This window comes from Melospiza melodia, chromosome 20 (assembly GCF_035770615.1).
Source record: "Melospiza melodia melodia isolate bMelMel2 chromosome 20, bMelMel2.pri, whole genome shotgun sequence".
NCBI lineage: Eukaryota > Metazoa > Chordata > Aves > Passeriformes > Passerellidae > Melospiza > Melospiza melodia.
The window spans coordinates 6,887,326-6,901,447 of record NC_086213.1 but is presented as its reverse complement, the minus strand read 5'-3'; the positions used below and the strand labels follow the sequence as shown (position 1 = coordinate 6,901,447).

The following is a 14,122-nucleotide window of genomic DNA, read 5'->3' as shown; positions in this document are numbered from 1 at the left end:
AGCATCACAAATGACTACAATCCTGCTTCTGTATTTTCCAGTCAGCAACAAACAGAACAGAGAAGTGCTAAGGGAAGCTGAAAGACAAAACTCACTTTTCAGGATTGATTCTGATAACCAGCAAACACACACAGGAGAAGTTCAGAGGACAGGAGTTACAAATACAGTAACAATTTTATCACTACCTTTATCGTGCATTTGTGGTGTCTGGCACATTCCCAACAGGAACTGCATTACTTGTAGGACTGTATCCACGACCTAAAGTCACCAAAACAGACATACAAAAATATCTTTGGGTAAAGAGATATCATTATCTTACACCAGATCATTATAACAAATGAAACTTGTAAACATTAACGTAAGCACCTCTGTGAAGATTTCTTAATGTTGTGTTACTAAAAGATTACCTTGCCCTCACTCGGGCCACAGAGTTTCTCCTGTAAAGTCTGCAGTGAGCTGCAAGTACTACACAATGGAACTGCAGCACTCCCAACCTCAGTATCAAAACTGGAATTTTAAAACTCTGGGCTCAGCAACTGACACCCAAAAGTAACTGCAGACCTATGAATATCCTCTAGGCACTTGACTATTAACACAAGCAAATTAAAGCATCAGTGCACACACTAAAGCAATCAGCCCCTTGCTGACAGGGAGCAGCTGTGCTCTTCTCCAGACATTTGCCAAGACTGCAGTGTTGGAGATCTGGGTAATACAACAGCACAAACTCAAACCCCACCTCCTCTCGGAAAGATGCATCCCTGTAAGCCACGTCAGATAACAAGGTCACTAAGCAGAAGCTGAAGTTTTCTGCCACTGGAAGCAAACCTGCAAAGTAATGGAGAGAAAATCAGCCACTTAAGCCTTGTTAGAGAGAACCAACATAGAAAGAGAAAACTATAATAAAGCAAGAAGACACAAGTGACTCCCATGTCATAAAGTTCTGAGGCAGATTGTAGACAAAAATGGTATTACATACAAAATTTAGAAGCACTCTAACCACCATAATTTCAGCATAAATGTTAAAACAAAAATCAGAATTAAAAACCTTCCCAGGTTTTCAACTTATCAGAAATAAACCTTAATTATGTAATACTGTATGAAAGTATTCTTACATTAAGGGAGCAAAGAATGAAGTGGTTTAAACAGCAACTAAGCATCAAAGCTAAAAGCAGAGCAACAAATCTCATGTTCCACTCTCCTACTCTAGCTACTGCACAATCTTCTCCAGTTTAGTAACAAAATAAATCGAACACAGAACTATTTGGAAACTGCAATTCATCAAAAGCAGCAAAGCAGGAAAACAGGGATCTATTCAACTTCCTTTGACTTCTAAAGAAAATCAATATTAAAAGCTGCCAAGCCAGGAGCTAAGTAAGAACATAGCAGGACTTCTCCCCTCCCCTTGAGTCATGTCCTGAACAACCTTTGCTATGTCTATCTCCTGGCTGGCATTCCATGACAAAGATCAAAACCTCCAAACATCACCTCTGCCTTTCCGTCCATTGCTTTCTTCTATCCACTGCACCTTGGGAAGGCCCTTCAGGAGTCGCAGCAGGTAAGGAACCACATGATCCTTGTGCTAAAGAAAAAATATTCTATTTAAAAAGGGGAAAACAGCTGAACCACATAATGTCAAGATACTTTAGAGATATGGTAAAATTTCATTAGCACACACAGAACTTGCTTCTAATGATTACTACACAGGCTTCTTGACTATTGCAAAACTGATTTCAAAGCAAGCAAATGAAAGTAACTCAATTCAGTGTCTTAAATCCGAGCCTTTCACTCCAGGCAACAGTTCATTCTCTGTCAAAGCTGGAGAAGAAAGTTCCAGAAAAGTACCTAACCCTAAACACTTTATTAACTGACAGTAAGCTCCCAAATTAAATTTAAGACAGCTAGAAATTCAGAGTGCCAGTGCCAATTCAGTACATGTGATGCATCCCAGGGCCTTACACAAGTCATTTAACACAACCATGTAACACTTCAGCTCCCTCACCTGCAAATCAAAGCACAGCACAGCTGCCTTATATAAAAAAACCCAACCAAATGCAAAAATAAAAAAGAACAAGGTCAATAATATCCATGCAAGCTGTACCATAGCACATGGGTACTAAACAGGAGGCAATTCAGGCCTGATGCAAACCTTAGCAATATGAAAGAATTTAAAGTGAGGTCTAAGAGCATTGGACCTGTGAATGCCTCCCCTCCTCTACACAGAACAATACCAGGCCCAGCAGTCAAAGGGAAGAGAAGCAGCTTGTGCTGGCCCTGCTGGCAGACAGAAGGGATGCTTGTGTACAATGCAGCCTGTGTGCCCTGTCTGTCTGTCTGTTTATCCTGCCATGAAAGGGCCTATTGCAAACCTGGCCTGCAGGAGTGCATCCCTGTCAGTCAGGAGCATGTGGGGAAGAACATGCCATGACACACCTGGTTTGAGTAAATCCTGCTGGATACTCTTTCCTTTCTCTGCTTTAGCCCATGATGACCAGAAAACACAGCAGCAGTCTGGCTGTGGCAGTGCCATGGCTACTGCCTATCACACCTACCAGTATTGCCTTGCTCTCCTGACAGCATCCATCTCTTATCTCTTATCTTTTTATCTACTTTTATGAAGAGCAAATACCAACTTTTCATTAATTGAACAACTAAATTTGAATTAATCCAGGATCTTTGAAAGTAAATAGGTAGCCTAAGTGGGAAAAATACCTGAAGGTCAGATTCAACTAGGAAGATTCCTAAAGCAATAACAGCATCCCTGCGACGTTCATCCAACTGGAAAATCCCATGGAAATCCACTGGACACATACAGAGCAGCTTTTGTACCTGAAAAACAGCAGAGGGAAAGAACAGTGGAACAAGATTGGAAACCAAATTGAAGCTTGTTTGAAGTGCACAGCAGTATCTCCACCTTCTGGAATACATTTGGCAACATTACCCTCCTTCGGTCATCAATCTCACTGAGAACATCCAAGGGCCAGGAAAGAGTGAGGAAAGACAGAAACCAGAAAAATACAGAAAAATCTCAAATAGATGTCAAGCATTTCTACTATAACATGTGTCAATTTAAAGGTTTTCTTCAACACTTGAGCAAAGTACTGAGAATGATAAAGCCTTCATTCCACTACTTCACTTTCAGATGTGCAGGAAATGTGCAGCAGGCAATTTTATTCTATTTACTCAATTCTTGTAAACAAAAAATAAGTGGATGGAGCTTTAATTACAGCTGTAACAATGCCTCCTACATATACACCACTGAACAATTAACTGTTACCAACCTGTGTATGACTCCTGCTCAAATCCTTTCAACATAACAGATTAAGTATTCAGAATTAATATTTTCACACTATTCACCTATTACTTTACTCCATACTTAACAAACACACATTTAAGGAATACATCAAACCTTGCAAATACTTTGCTCTTCAACAGAATTGCTAACAAATGGGAATGCAACAAGCATGTTGTCTTTTTACAAATTTCCTTGATGTTAATATTCCTTAATGTTAATAAATGCTATCTAGAAAGGCCCTTCATAATAAATATGATTGACTCACCTATGTTTGAATGCCAAGTCACTTCCTATTTAGATAAGTCTCTGAATATCCCACCTCAAAACTTCTAAATCAAGAAACAACGTCCCTAGAGGATTAGAAAAAATTGACTGGATGCTCAGTGGAATTCAAGGTTCTGGTCCTTTAACCGCCAGACGTTCTAATTTCAAAACCTGTAGTACAACACAGATAATCCTCTTGCTCACTTTAAAATACAGTGGAGGAAATATGAACTTTGGAAGATGACTGCTGATGCATGTGTTCCACATCAGGTAACATTTACACTAACATGAGTGAGCCACTCTGGTTAGATATGAGCTGTTACTATAATTGAACTGCTGTATTGTCAAATTGGAAAAAAAAATAAAATCCCCGGATATTTGTGAACCAAGAGCAGGGCACAGAAAAATTATTCACCATTGGCTGCCACCCCAGTGGAACATTTCCAAAACAAGAAATAAGAAGGCTGCAACAGCTGGCCCAGAACAAGCACTATAGTTTTCATCAGCACAGAGCGGTGATTTTTTCAGCTATTTAGTCACGACTGCTGCCTGAAGCAATTCAGACAGGCTGTCACTTGGTGCTGCCACAACAGCAATTCGGATATGCTGTCACTTGGTGCTGTCACGACAGCAATTTGGACATGCTGTCATTGGTGCTGTCACGACAGCAATTTGGACATGCTGTCACTTGGTGCCAGACCCAGCACAGCAGACTGTGCATCCCTGCCCGGGAGCGGGGAGCCCCTCGCGGGGAGGGCACTGCCCTCACACGGATGGATCCCCACAGTTCTCCCCTCAGCAGAGCTTCATCTCACCCACATTTCACCCGGCACTGATTGCGTCGTCTGGATTTAACCACATACGTGGAGGAAAGCCAGCTCTAATTAGGTTGAGACTAATTATTCCCACAAGACTATATTCTACAGATTTGGGGGACACGCAGCAAGATCCAGTTCCTTGCCCCGAGGGTGCGCCGCTGACCCGAATTTTTGGGTCAAGTTGGCCCACAGGAGCATCCCTGAGGCCCGGCTGCCCCGAAGGCAGGGACAGACGAAGCGGGGCTGACAGAATCCCCCAGAGCGCACAGACAGCCCCGCCCAGGCAGGGCACAGCCCCCGGAGCATCTCCCGGCCCGCGGGCACGCACACTGCCCCCAGCCCGCTCCCCACGCGTGACAGCTCCAAGGGGCGGCCGGACAGCCCTCACGGCACGAACAGTGCCCAGAAGGGGCCACGAACGGCACCGGCCGGGCTCCTCGGGACTCCTGTGCACACAGGGGCCACTCCTCCCGCGGCACGGCCCCCCCGCCACACGCGGCTCCCACGCGTGACAGCCCTGCAGCCGGCACAAACGCAGCGCCCCACGCGTGACGACCGCTCCCCACAAACGCCCCTCACCTTCTCCAGAGGCGCCGGGTTCTGCACCGCCAGCGACCGCGCCAGCGACAGCACCGTATTGAAGTAGAAGCCGCGCGCGGTGGCCGCGCTGCTCCCGCGCCCCGCAGGCCCCGCGGAGGGAGCCGCGGCGGTCCCGGCCGTGGCAGCCGCCGTCCCGGCCGCCGCCGCCGTGGCCGCCGTGGCCGCAGCCGCCGCTGCCGCCGCCACCGCGGCCGCCATGTTGTGCGGGAACGGCGCCGGCCAGCTCGTTCCGCCCCGTCCGCGACATCAGCGGCTCCCGCGAGAGCACGGCGCACCAATCACGCCACAAAGATGGCAGCGCCCAGCGCGGCTTCACTTCCGCCCGGTAGCCCGCCCTCCCTGCGCGCACCCCTCCCTGCGCAGCCATCTCTCCGCATATTTCCCCCCTCCCCGCCGCAGTGGTTCCGCCCAGCAGCCGCCTGTCCACCAGCGGCGCTGCGGCGCGCTCACCCCGCCCCGCGGGGGGGAAGGCGCTCGGTGGCTGCGCCCAGCGCTTCCGCCCGGCGTTCGGTGCCGTGGGCGGAAGCAGCGGCGCGGCCACGGCCAGAGGCGGGGGCTCGGGGGGTTCCGTGAGAGGCGAGCACTGCCCGCTGACACTCTCGCGATCGGCGGCGCCATGTCGGCGCTCCCGAGGAGCTACAACCCGTTCGCGGAGGACGAGGAGGAGGATGTGGCGCCGGCGGGCCCCGGCGGGGCGGGCGGCGCGGAGCGGCAGCGGTACCTGCAGCAGGAGGTGCTGCGCCGCACGGCCGCCACCGCCGACAGCACCACCCGCTCCCTGTCGCTGCTCTACGAGTCCGAGCGCATCGGCGTGGCCGCCTCCGAGGTGGGTCGGGCCGGGAGCAGCCGCGGGGCCCGCGCGTTGCCCTGCGCTCCCCCTCCGGGAGGGGAGTCTTGTTCTCCCTGCCCCCTCGATAGTTTCCTGAAATGCCTCTTTAGTCGGGGTTTTCCAGCCAACCTGTCCCTGTGTGTTCAGGGTTTTGAGGGAAAGATCCCGGTTACAGCCGGTGTGTCTGGGCAGTGCTGAGCCTGGGACTGGGCCGTGTTTTCAGCTGCTTTCAGCAGTTCTTACTGATTTTTAGCTGACTAAAAAGTTTTTAGCAGTTCCTTTGGTTAGATGAAGGACCTTCCCTGTTAGTTGTTTGTGATGTGCTTCAGTTCACCCTGATTAATCATTTCCTTCATTCCTCAGGCCCTGTTTCAGCACTTTATGCTCGGGCTCAGCTCCTGTCCATTGTGTCATCTGCTATAATGGGATGTTCCTGGGGTGATGTGGTTGACTGTATTAACCCCAGAGCATCCCCGAGCTGCAGCCAGTCCTTATGCTCAGAGGGCTCTTGGTGGGACTTCTGTGAACTTTCAGACTCGTGATTGGTTTGCCCAGGAAATCACAAGTGAGGAATCAAGAATTCAGGCTTGACACAGGGCCTGTGGTAAAACTTAAAGTCTATGTTTGTGCTTTATTGAGAGGGGGGAAAAAGAGAATATTCAACTAAAATTTCCCAGACTTTAGCAAGAATATGAACACAAGTTCTTTGTTTTGCACTGGTGGTGGCTGCAGGCAACTTTTCTGCCAGCATTAATCTTTGGATTACTTTGGAATAGTGCTTGTGCTACTGAATTAGAAAATAATGTAGTTCTGTATAGGAAAATTCCTAAATCCTACTCTGCTCAAATTAACTAAAATATTCCTGAAGTCCGAAGAAATTCTGTTTGTGTTTATTTCCTTTGGTTATTCTATTTCTAAATTATCAGAAACATCTTAGTAAGGTGAAAATACAATCCTTCCCAGTTAAGGTGTCATTCATTAAAAATTTTCCTGCTTGCTCATTCCCCTGCCATCAACCTGTGCATTTTCACCACATCACCCACCTGGTGGTCAGCCACAGATGAAAATGGCAGCTTGACAAGAGGCTAGTAGAGAAAACTCCTGGATTGTTTGTGGTAGGTGCCAAGGTGTCAGCATGTCACAGGGATGAGGATTTTACAGCTGCCTAATGCCGTGGCTGACAAGCAACTGTTAATTGAAATCCCTGGAGGAAGGGGAACGAGGGAAAAAGCTGTTTGCCTTCAGAAATAACCTGCACAAGTGAAGGAATGCTGTTATTTTTGTTCAGTGTTTGTTGCTTGGTGTCTCAGTTTATCCTGGCTCTATGATCTGTTTCTCTGTCAATGTCCAATGTCAAATCTGTTCCCTCTGTCACTGCCCCCAGGAGCTCGTCCGGCAGGGAGAGGCTCTGAAGCGCACGGAGCAGATGGTGGATAAAATGGACCAGGACTTGAAAACGAGTCAAAGGCACATCAACAGCATCAAGAGTGTCTGGGGGGGCTTGGTAAACTACTTCAAAGCCAAACCCCCAGAGAGCAAGCCAGAGCAGAATGGAGCCCCTGAATACTATGCTAACAGCAGGTAAGTGACATAAACTTTTCATTTGGGACTTGTCTCTCACAGCATCTCTGAAATGTCACCAGAAAATCAGAAAATAAAACGTCTGGTGGTTCTTTCAAACTCCTGACAAATCTCCTGAAGATTTGTATCCCACCCTTCATCTTTTGAGTTCTAGGGAATTGTTTCCATTTTTTCCTGAGGTGGTCTAGCTGCCTTTTTTCTTTAATGCCAAGGTCAATAGTAATGCTTTCTTTTTTTTTTTTTTTTTACTAGGTTAAAAGAAGCAATGATGTCTAGTAAAGAACAAGAGTCAAAATACCAGGAAAGCCATCCAAATTTAAGGAAGCTAGATAATTCAGGTTTGTTAACTTTATTTTACACTGAATGCCTGTCATCTATGTGGGGCAAATTTGCAGAGTGATAAAGGCAGAGACCCTTCAGCCTGCCCAGCTGCTGACTTACCTTGCTGCCTAACATCTGGAGATTGTATCCCAGCCTTCATGCTTTGAATTGTAGGGAATTGTTTCCATTAAAATCTTTATCTCCAAAGTGAAGATGTTATACCTGCTAGAGACTAAAAGGACCCAGTGCTTGTATTTGCAGAGAATGCACAGGGTGTACAGACAGGGTTTCCCTAAGTTTGCCAAAATTTTGCACGCTCAGAGGTTCTCCTTTTAACCATTATTTGTCACAGTTTTCAGATACGTTGTCCTTGTTATTTCAGACATGGATTCTAACCCTTCATGCAGAAGCTATTTCTTGATTCTCAGAGGGTGGTGTGTGGAGTTTGGCCTCATTCCTCCTCCTCTCAAATTGTTAACTTCTGTGAGGGCTTTTCCCTACTAAATAACTGCTTGTTTATCGAGTGAGCCTGGGTTATTTCACACAGTAAGAGTGGGAAAGCAGCCGGATACCGATGATGATGTGTGAATAAGGGAATGAAGGCTTTGGGAGCTCGGGGTCCGTGCAGTGCCGAGCTCTGTCCAGCAGAGGGCAGAGCGGCTCCGGTCACGGTCCCAGCCCTTGGTCCCGCTCGGGTGGGCGCTGGGGCTCGGTTTGCTTTTCTCTCCCAACTCCCTGCCAGAGCTACAGGTGGCAGCCCGAAAGAGAGTAATTGTAGCTTAAGTGTTCATCTTGGCCTACAGACAATGGTCTCACACTACTCCTGGTACTCTGGTTATGTGATTTCCTGGCAGCTGTGTGCAAACTAATTTTTAACAGCCTTACTAAAACTTCAAAACCTCTTCTCACATGCTTTATTATATAATATTCTGTACTCTGTACTTTTAACAGACAATGACTTCAACAAAGCAGAGTTAGTTTCTTCAGTGCAAAGTGATGCCTACCCAAAGAACCAACAACTGCGAGCTTACCACCAGAAAATTGATACCAACTTAGGTGAGTGAGGAAACTGAAGCTGTTTGATGTCCTACAGCTGGGAATTTTTGACTCCTAAGCCAGATAGAATTAATAAGTGATATGTTGCCAACACTTTTTTGTTTAGTTAACATGTAAAATTTGGTGATAATTTAAAAAATCATTTGCTTGTACTTGCATTTCAAAACTATCTGCATGGTACATCGGCTTAGACTCAATTTAAAGCAATGCACAGCTTTTGAAGTACATGTTTTGTTAAACGTTGCCAAGAATTGAAAGGCACTAAATATTTGTGGATTTGCTGCAATTTTTTTATTACTTCTCAAAGCCATTCAGCTGAGTTTGCCTTCCTTTGTTCTGTAGCATGTAGACAAAGCGCCTGTTTGCTTACATGTCACTGTGTAGCTGACCTAGAAAGAAGAGGTTGGGAAAAAATCAGAAAGGAATAAATCAAAGAAAAATAGTTGGTCATAAGAGCTAGTGGAAGCCCATTTCTTATGTTCACAAGCTGTTGAAAACTTATTGACTTCAATTAGTATTTATACCAATCAATCATGCAATGAAATTGTCACCTTTTGGTCACTTAGAAAATCTAGAAATGGGAGTTTTTCCATCTATGATAAACAGCTGCTTAAATTTTCAGTGCACTGGTATCATCTCTGCATGAAGTTTAAAGAAAAACAGTTGAGGTGTAGTGAGCATACTGTGTATGCTGAGCGGAGAATATATGTACCAAATTTTCTATGAGATACATGTTTTAAAAAAGGTAAAAACTACATTACAGGCTATGTCATGTGATAAAGATCCAGTCTGGTGTTAAGCATTTGCTTAACACCAAATGTAAAGTGTAAAAAAGGAGGAAGTGGCCATTTCTGGTCGTAACAGTACAACTATGAACATGCCAGTGCTTCCTCTATTTCAGAGGAACACTCACACTTGAGGAATTGTATCTAACGTTTTCTAACCCAGGCTTTTGGAGAAGAAGGAATGCTGATAGTGTCCATGTAGATAATCTGTGTTTCAGCACTTTGATTCCTGATGGTCCCTCTCTCCCCTGACAGATGAGATGTCCTCTGGGCTGAGTCGCCTGAAGAGCCTTGCTCTCGGCCTGCAGACTGAGATAGAGGAGCAGGATGATATGTTGGATCGACTCACAAAGAAAGTAGAGACACTGGATGTCAACATTAAAAACACTGATAGGAAAGTCCGACAGCTTTAAAGGATTTTTAGAATTTCTTTTGTTCAGTGTTGGTTCATTCTGAATGCCTCATCTCAACCCAATCTCTTAAAAATCATCTTGGGCAGTATCTGTTTCTCCTTTTTTTCTGCTCTGTTACTGGTTCTGTTGTCATTAAAATTACATAGCCTTAAGTCAGCACAATACTTTACATTTCCTCTTAGTCTACATGGGGAAAGTGCATGTGGAGAGGAATCCCCCAGCACTGGGTCAGGGAGCCCCCTCAGTTGTGTAACCACGTTGTGTGTGTGGAGGGATTCACACTCCACAGAGCTGTAGTGTCCTTGGCTGGGAGTGTGATGAGAAAAGGAACTGCACTTTTGCCTCTGTTTTGGGGAGGGGGGCAGGGGAAACAGAATGTGCTGCTTTGTTCAGAAGAAATGTTGCTAATTCTGTTTACCTACAGATATGTTAAATTCAGAAAAAAATGCTGATTTCCAGCTGCAAAAAGATTTTTAAGTGACTGTTCTGCAGCATTTCTGGGGCTTAAGGAATGGACTGTTCTGTGGAAGTTGTAAAATATCAAGGGTGTCATGCAGCAATGGTAATATCCTGTGTGTGTTCCCTTTCCTAAGATGATTTTGCCCAAATGGTGCATCCACAAATTGTGGTTTTTATGTTTGGGTAACTAAATGCTTTTGCTTTTACAGTCTTGTCAGTAAAGATCTCTAAGGGTATCTTCTGGTCTGCAAGAAATGTTCATTGACAGTGACCCAAAATGTTTGGGTAACAAAATCAGGACTTAAATGTGTGTGCTCTCAAAGATTCTTTTGCAGAAATGGTCACCATCTGTTTTTAATTTTCTGCTGTTTCTCACCTTATTCATTTAGGTGGTTATTTGAAAAATCAGCTTCCATTTCAGAAATGGAGAGTTGATCTGATAGCACAAGCAGATTGTAGAAGACTATTCTTTAGCATTTATTTCAGCTGTGACTACAGCTGGAGCAGATGCTGGGCTTTGCTAATTAATGTGATTGTTAAGAAACTCCACTATGGTTCACGTGCATCTGCATTGGCTCAGCAGGTATGAATAATTCCTGCAAATGAAGAAAAACCCAAAACCATTTTTTGAGTCTTCCAGATAGAATTTGGGCTTTCACTTTGTTTTGTCCTTTTGTAAGGGTCACTTAGAACAAAATCACAATTCAGCTCCAGCCTGAAGACATGACAGCGACAGCTTGCTGTCTGCCTTGAAAACAAGCAAGGAACTCCTGTTTGGAGAGGCCAAGGGACCTGTGTCAGTATTGGAACATCACAGGTGACAGCGTGTGGCCAGTAAGAGATTGTTACTTCTTTTGAACTAGTGCCACATTGCCTTATGAATTAAAGAAAGATTTTGGTGTTCAGGGCTGTCAAGCTTGTCCCCCTCACAGATATCACATTCACACCCCACTCATTCCTTTTTCAAGGGATGTGTTTCCTTGAGCTCACTTGCCACAAGGTGCATCCAGTTGTTAAGGAGATAAGAGAAACTGAGCCTTTCTTGTTTTACTGTGTCTCCAGAAAGTTCACTGGTAGAAAAATAAATCACTAAAAAAGCTACACTTATTGGACATAGTATTATGGGAAAAATACTATTTCTGGCATAAAGGCAGGGTTGAGTTGTGAATTAGATTTAAGGTGAGCCTCTGTTCCCTTTGTTACTGATGGCATTTATTTCAGTCCCCCCCACAAAACATCTCTTTTGGAGGGTCATAAAACTTCAAGAGCAATTGAGTACCTTTAATTGCTTTTTAATTTTTCAGTTTGTATCATTTATGCACATAAATAATTATAAATACCCTATTAATATTAATATATCATTTTACTGTTTGGGTTTATACCATGATTAATTATCTTACTCTGTTAGAATATTTATTAATTATATAATTTGATGTCTCAAGATAGCTGATACATTTATTTTGTAAATTATATAGTTGCTAGTGTTCATATGTTCAGTACCTCAGTGAAGGAAGATCAAAATTTTGATTATACCTGGTTTAGTTTATTTGTTTAATTAACACTCCTTTTAGTGTGAAATCTGCCTTCACCTGTAAGCAACTGGGTCACAATTCAGTGTTTGCTCTGATAACAAGGGTGGACACTGAGTGAGACTTTCTTGACTAAGTTATGGCACATGAAGGAAAAATGTCACTGGAGGATCTGGTTGTGTTACGTGTAGTGAGAAATCTGGAGCTTGAATCCAAGCAAAAATCTTTGATTTAAGGGTGAACTGTGCTGCCTTTCTCATGTAAGCTGTTCCATTTTTAGTCTAAGTTACTTCACAGAATTAACTCAAGTTTTTGAGCAAATGTTAATTGTACTGGCCTTATGAAATAATCAGTGCATCCTGGATATCTTTGATGCCTTTAAAAACACAGGCAGGGAAGGGAAATAAATAAATACCTGTTTGTGCTTTGAGAATGCCCTGATCCCAGCAGAGTAGAAACCCAGGATCTCAGCCATGTGGAGTCTATACAGAGGTGTAACTCCTCCTAACAACCCCATCCACTGCTCAGTAATGTATGCCTGCCTTTCCTTAGGTTTTCTTGCTCTATTGATTATTTTGGTTTGGTTTTAATGGCCTTGTTTTAAAGAATCATTTCCCACATTGGGTTTCTTTTGCAGGAGGAAAAAATGGTGCACGGACATAAAAGAATTTCTGCTACAAACTGAATTGCTTGTCTCTGCTTTCATATTAATTTTTGCTGATAACAAACTTAAGTCCAACTGACATGAGGAGACACCACTATTTTATAATAGTGATGATGTTTTTTATCTCTTGGAATAATTTTCCATCCTACAGGAAAAAGAAGTTTAAAGGAAAATAACCACATGATTTTTGCTTTTCCAGGAAATGCCATTTTGCATGTATAGTGAAGGATTTACTTCAGTAGCTTTTCTTACTGTTTCCTCAGATGGACTTTTATTTCTTCTTGGATACTGTTGAAAAACTTTAACTGTGTAGAGTCCAGGACTTTCAGAAGAAGTTTTATTTGCACTCATGTGCTAATTTTTGATAAAATAAATTATTTTGCCTGCATATTCATGTTGGCATATAAGCTGGTGTTCTTGCAGCAAAATAGCTCTGGTAAATTTTATTGGCTTGGGTAGAAGTTTAATAAGGTCAGAAGAAGATGGCAAAAAAACCAAAACATTTTAAGTATTCTTTATAAAAAGCAAATTTCCAGTTTCTCAAAAAGTTTGCTAATTAATTTTGAAGAGATCTAAAACACTGGGAAGCAGCATATGCCCTTCATAACTCAGATATAAAATTCTAAAAGCAGCAAGGAAAAGGAATGGGAATAACCAGTATCTTGATTACTGGACTCCTAGGTGTATTTAATTTTTAAATTTCCTGAGCATTGAATTAAATCTTGTAACAAATGATATGTAGCTGAATTTTAGACTGTACTACACATATTTTTTTTTTGCTGTGCTGAGCTGTATGGGCCCTACCAAAATCATTGGGACATGATGATGTCAGGGATTCTTCTAATGTGTGAAATTCACCTGAAATATTTTGCTGCCTAGTAGTCCTTGTGAAGTGATGTCGTTTGTTAAATGGTGAAATAGAAAATACTTTCCAACCAGTCTGCCTTCTAAACGAACATTTTTGTAGGCATTTTTATAAGCATAACATCATATGGAGGATATGTGTTAATTTTTACTTTGAAACACATAGGACTTAATTTTCAAATCACAGGTAGTGATTATTTGTGTCTATGGCTTTTTTAACTAGAACTTTAATTCTGTGCCACCCAGGTATAACACTTTTTGTACAAGTCAAATTGCATTATCTTTTATTTAAATGCTAAACTGGACTGTAGTTCAGCAGTTGAAGAGATTGAATGGAATGAGTGTTGAATGGCAAGACAGTCAATAAAGGTGCTTATTGTTCATGAAGAGTTGTTGCATTTATTTCCCAGATTTTTTTATTACAACTTCATTGATGCTATTCCCCCTTAATATCTATTAAAACACAGGACCTACTCTATTAAATTTGTACCAGCATGGACATAATTTTGCAGCTGGTGGATTTTGTTTTCTGAGAATAAAAGAGGGTATGACATTTCTATGTTGTTCTTGAGTAGACTCTCTTAGATCCTGAGAGAGGAATGTAAACAAGCATTTATTTTTGCAAAAGAATTTGTGATGATAAAATC

General features: G+C 43.3%; 2 protein-coding genes across 2 annotated transcripts in view; one reads left to right on the top strand and one right to left on the bottom strand.

Moving 5' to 3' along the window:
- PI4KA (phosphatidylinositol 4-kinase alpha) overlaps positions 1-5,172 on the bottom strand; it is a 54,181-nt gene extending 49,009 nt beyond the window's left edge. The window contains exons 1-5 of the mRNA XM_063173435.1: positions 4,954-5,172; positions 2,710-2,826; positions 1,486-1,579; positions 737-825; positions 186-258 (exon numbers count right to left, since the gene is read on the bottom strand). Coding sequence (XP_063029505.1) covers positions 186-258; positions 737-825; positions 1,486-1,579; positions 2,710-2,826; positions 4,954-5,172 — 592 coding nt within the window. The remainder of the gene's footprint in view (positions 1-185; positions 259-736; positions 826-1,485; positions 1,580-2,709; positions 2,827-4,953) is intronic.
- Positions 5,173-5,499: 327 nt separating this feature from the next.
- Positions 5,500-13,862, top strand: SNAP29 (synaptosome associated protein 29). Its single transcript, XM_063172781.1, has 5 exons — positions 5,500-5,800; positions 7,188-7,384; positions 7,637-7,722; positions 8,657-8,761; positions 9,802-13,862. The coding sequence occupies exons 1-5, from the start codon at positions 5,591-5,593 to the stop codon at positions 9,957-9,959; spliced, it is 756 nt and encodes a 251-aa protein (XP_063028851.1). The 5' UTR covers positions 5,500-5,590; the 3' UTR covers positions 9,960-13,862.
- Positions 13,863-14,122: the final 260 nt, after the last annotated feature.

Excerpts from the sequence above, each read along its gene's own strand:
- SNAP29 (XM_063172781.1), top strand. The coding sequence starts at position 5,591 with ATGTCGGCGCTCCCGAGGAGCTACAACCCGTTCGCGGAGGACGAGGAG. Across the intron at positions 7,385-7,636 it reads GAATACTATGCTAACAGCAG|GTTAAAAGAAGCAATGATGT; the intron begins GTAAGTGACATA and ends TTTTTTTACTAG. Across the intron at positions 8,762-9,801 it reads GAAAATTGATACCAACTTAG|ATGAGATGTCCTCTGGGCTG; the intron begins GTGAGTGAGGAA and ends CTCCCCTGACAG.